The 5,000-nt window shown below is 38.9% G+C and overlaps 1 protein-coding gene across 6 annotated transcripts in view; it reads right to left on the bottom strand.

Moving 5' to 3' along the window:
- Positions 1-2,466: 2,466 nt before the first annotated feature.
- The window catches only part of meis2a (Meis homeobox 2a), a 100,710-nt gene continuing 98,176 nt past the window's right edge, over positions 2,467-5,000 (bottom strand). For 4 of the 6 annotated variants that reach the window (XM_083792168.1, XM_083792171.1, XM_083792170.1 and 1 more), the window contains one exon: positions 2,467-4,571. In XM_083792168.1, coding sequence (XP_083648294.1) covers positions 4,261-4,571 — 311 coding nt within the window. In that variant the 3' untranslated portion in view covers positions 2,467-4,260. The remainder of the gene's footprint in view (positions 4,572-5,000) is intronic. The other 2 variants (XM_083792172.1, XM_083792173.1) reach the window with 1 other exon arrangement.

Here is a 5,000-nt window from a genome sequence, read left to right as displayed (position 1 = left end):
ACACACACACACACACACACACACACACACACACACACACACACACACACACACACACACACACACACACACACACACACACACACACACAAACAAACAATATGTGGACATTTAATATTGTTGCACACTGCACGAGGAAGAGGGGGCTATAGCTCCTATACAGGAGAGCAGGCTGCATTGTGCAGCAGCGGCGGACGGTGCAGAGGGAATATTCCTTATTTTATTCCTGCAGCAGAACCCGAACTGGCTTTGACAGGGAGGAGATGAAGGGGAGGAGTTGTTTAGCTCGGCTAGATCATCCATCATCCCTGTCACACCGAATCGGCAAAGGAAAGCAGCAGAGGCAATCTACCTTCTGTCTCATCGGAAAGGGAGAAAGAAAAGAAGAAAAAAAACTATTAATATTAAAATCCCCCCCACCATCCACCCCTCTCCCGTCCTCGTCCACAATATAATCCTTGCGTTTTCTCTCTTTTTCATCTGATAATCTCCTCACAAATCGGGCGCTTCTTCCTTCCGTTTCATCCACATATAATAGAATGATGTATTAAAAAAAAGAGAAGCTTTAGATTTGGAATGGTAGCTGACAGGGTGAGCAAGCTGGTTATCAATAACCACGCGGTGTAACGCACATAAGAAATAAACACTTTTCTGACCTAACTAATGGAACCACGCGACATAAGTTTTTTCTTTTTCTTTCTTTTTTTGTTTGTTTTGCATTTAACAAACTCTGATGGAATTTGCGCGCATAGGCTATACACACAAGAGGAGGGGGTAGAAAATGACATTATTATGTGAAGGGTTTTGGGCCTTACACACTAATTTATATTGGCCAAAAATGAAAGACCTAAAAGCCTAGATAACAGCATAACATTTAAGCGAAATGAATCAAATTAACGGTACGGAATTGTAAGACAAAAAAACGAAATAAAAAAAACGAATCAATTTGGTTATTCACCTGAAAAACTGAAATATTTTCATTGGAGTATTTAAATCAAAGCGCTCAATTGTGCCTCAAACACCATAAGTGTGTCACATCTATAGTGGAGGTATAGCCTAAAACAAAATTAGTATACAAATTATGCAAATCGTCATGTGATTTGTCATTTGTGGGATTCTGACGAACATATAGATTGTTATGTGAATAAAAATGGGAAATAAAAGTAAATACAGTCCAAACCAATTTCATTTACAAATTAATATTTTTCCTCCTTAGAAATGTGTGCAAGGTCTATATCATACTAACCTAATAAATAAATAAATAAAGCATCACGGCTTGCTTTGCTGAAGAAAATGTGAAGTAGGCTTAGGCTATGTCCTTCCAGCAAGCCACCGCTACAATAAACAGCTTTATAAAAAAGGATATAGCTCCGTACTATAGCACTGAAGAACATAGACCTCAAATGCATTAGTTGAAGGACATTAGGTCTACACACAACATGTATGCTGCACCATTTTAGCGGAAATAATAAAACAAAACATGTATTATTATAATAATAATTATAATAATAATAATTATTATAATAATAATAATAATAATTTATTTATTATTATTATTATTATATTAGTATTATTTTCTGTAGCCTAATTATTAATTAATACGTACCTTGATCTAAAAATAATAATGACTATAACAAGAAACCGATTATTTTTCAGTGCCCGCTATGAAAAAATATGGCAAGACATGAGCCCAACACAGTAAAAGTAAAAGAGAATATTTCAGGCAAAGTGGTGTTGTCATTTCTGGTTTAAGGCTAGGCTGTGTCTTCGATGGCCGCAGGCAAACAGGCAAAGAGATAGCCTATCAAAAAGATAGCCTGAGAAGCCATGCATGGTCGTACCGGATTACGCCGACAGGCGTCGCTGCAGAGCGACAGATAGCTGTATAACATGGCGCTCAGTTATGTGGGCCAATCATGAATCTTACTTATACTATAGGAGTATAGGGACAGCCATTGCACCTATAGGGATAGATCTATACTATTATTTGCAGCTAATGTTTTCATGGTCTAAGATTGAGTTGAGATTAATTTGTTTCTTATGTTGTGTACAAATGGATGTTTCAATTCAAAAGTATAAACATGCCTATATGCCACATGTCTGTGCTCCTCATTGCCATTAGAGAGTTATTTATCACTTGGAGGACACTGGTTTGCCTGAATGGATTGCAATGGCAAAATATATTTCAACCACAATTTATAATTGTCATTTTAGAGAGCATTGGGCAGCTGAGATTAAACAGGACTTTCTGAATGGAGCGTAGAAAATAGGAACCTAATTGTTTTAGTATTATCATGCTGTGTACACAAATTGAAATTTCAAACGGGGGATATATGATTGTTTCTGAATAATAATAACAACAACAGCAACAATAATAATAATAGCAAATTATTATATATCTATTACTGGAAAAACTGGTCATAGTTTGTTTATAACACAGTTAATCACACAAAAATCTAACAAAAATCAAAAATGAAATATTTATTACAGCATTTGTGACTGAACACCTTTTAAACATTACGTCACAGTCCTCATACAAGTATTTAATGTATTTTTGACAAAGCTTAAGGGAGACGGCATCTTATCTAGTGAGGAACACGTGCTGAAAAAGGAAGGAATTCATGGACATACAATATCAATGCCACAGCAGATCTGAAACTAGCAAAAACATTCTTTTTCAATTGAGGTAAACACATTGAATATCTAACATGAAACAATTAATAGACTGAACTCTGTACGAAGTTTTGTTACAATACTCTCTCAGCTTCCCACCCCCCTAAAAGCATTGAGTTCATAATTTAAGTTTTGTTTTGTATTTTTTTTTCTTCTTTTTTTTTTAAAGTTTTTTATTTTTGTTGTTTTTTCCACCTTTTTTGTTTTAGGTTTTTTGGTGCATCAACCATCAATTGCTTCTCCAGCGCCACAGAATCAACTATTGTGTCAGTATTGTCCTTATTGGCAAGTAATGTTGATCCGTAGACAAAGAAGCGCTGTGGGATGTTGCTTTTCCACTATTTAAGCTTCCTTCAATAGGCTCTTACAAATGAGAGTCCAGGATACAAAAAATAATAATAATAATAATATTAAAATAAAAATGTATAAAACCAACACAATCCAGTGCTTGGGCAATTCAAACTAAGATTTTTTTCCCGTTAAAACCTACAGGGCAACATTCATTCATGAACCAAAAGAGAGAGAGAGAGAAAAAACAGGGGCATGACATAATGTTCAGACTGAATCTTCTGGAGAGATCCGGTGTCATTTAGCAGCCTTTTCCCCGTCATGCCCTGCTCTTACGGGGGGACAGGACCTGATTGCCCTCTGTCGTTTGGAGCCTTTTGTGTGTGTGTGTGTGTGTGTGTGTGTGTGTGTGTGTGTGTGTGTGTGTGTGTGTGTGTGTGTGCGCGCGCGTGTGCGGGTGTGGGTGTGCGTGTGTGTGCACGCGCATGCGCATGCACGCGTGTGTGTGTGTGTGTTGCTTTTTTTAGATGTTCCATCTTCTTGTTTATTTTTTCTCTTATAGTGCTGTGCTGCCGGGACAGTTTTCTCCTCCAGGTTGGAGCACACACAGTGTGAGAGAGAGCGAGAAAGGGTTAACCTTTTAATTCTAGAACTAGCTCAGGAAAACATAAATCGTGTGTTCAACGAAAAAAAAATGCACAAAGTTTTAACTTAGTTATCTATACTTTTTTATACTACAGTAGTTATAACTCTTGGAGTCTTTTTGACTTTTTTTTTTTCTTCTTCCAGAGTGAAGTTTTATTTTAGGAGCGTTGGAGCGCGTCACATGAAAGTGTATACTGAACATGTTTATGAAAGTGTGCGTGAGAGGGCGAGAGTGTGTCTGTTTTTTCTTGCGTCTGTGTGTGTGTGTGTGTGTGTGTCTGTGTCTGAGTGTGTGCATACGTGCGCATTTGTCCATTCCTTTGCACACGTGAACGTCAATCAACGTCCTCCGTTGATCTTTTACCAAAAGCTCAAGACGTTACAAAGTGTTCTTGCCAGCTTGGTCCTCCGTTTGGATGAAAGTAACAAAATTGACAAGTCTTTAAAAAAAATCATCACAGCTCATCTGGAATTCTGTTTCTTTAGTGTTTTAGTGTCTAATTCTGGTCAAAAGGGTTTGTTTTTCATTCTTGAAAAATAGTCTCAAAATAGCATTTTTATTGTGTTGGGTTGCTGTTTGTTTATTTATCTTTTTCCTCTTTTCTCATAGTAGCTGCTGTTGTCATCTTGGTAGCAAAAAAAGTTCCCTTATAACTATTGGGCGTGGATGTCCAGGCCTTGTCCTCCAGTACTGTTGTCAATAGGAGTCAGCAAGGGGGGGCTCTGCGCAGACATGGTCATTCCTGGGTGCGGGGAGGGTCCTCCGTGCATCAGCATGGCGGGGTGGTGGTGGTGGTGGTGGTGTTGGTGGGGGTGTCCGGACAGGTACGGGTGGAGGGGGGGTCCGTGTCGGAGCTGCGAGGGGTGAGGGGACATCTGGTGAGGAGGGGTGTAACTGGGCGGGGCCATGCTCATGCCCATAGGACCGCTCTGAGGTACGTACTCTCCTGGCATGCCTGGCAGACCTGAGAGAGAGAGTGAGAGAGAGAGAGAGAGAGTCAGCTATATGCAGTGCAGAAGTGCAAAAGTTTGCAAAAGTACAATATTTTTATCCGAGATGTAGTGGAGTAGAAGTAAAATAATTGGAAATACTCAAGTAAAGTACAAATATCTTAAAATTGTAGTTAAGTACAGTGCTTGAGTAAATGTTCCTAGTCACTTTACACCACTGGCTATATGGCAGCGTTCACACAGTACAATATGGTAAAGCAGTTTCTCCCTGCATGGTCCATTCTCCATAAACACTGTCTCAATTCAATTTAGTTTGCTGTACAGCTTGACCAATGAAGGTTTTATGACGCGATCCCATTGACTCCAGCGCTTTTTTTGTTTCTGCATGTCAAAGAGAGTCATTATTGCGCCGGACTATTTTCGGCGTTGGTGAGTGGTTTACA

Source organism: Protomyctophum parallelum (assembly GCF_964188405.1).
Source record: "Protomyctophum parallelum genome assembly, chromosome: 20".
Classification (NCBI taxonomy): domain Eukaryota; kingdom Metazoa; phylum Chordata; class Actinopteri; order Myctophiformes; family Myctophidae; genus Protomyctophum; species Protomyctophum parallelum.
The sequence above is the reverse complement of the archived record's forward strand: the minus strand, read 5'-3'. Positions and strand labels throughout refer to the sequence as shown.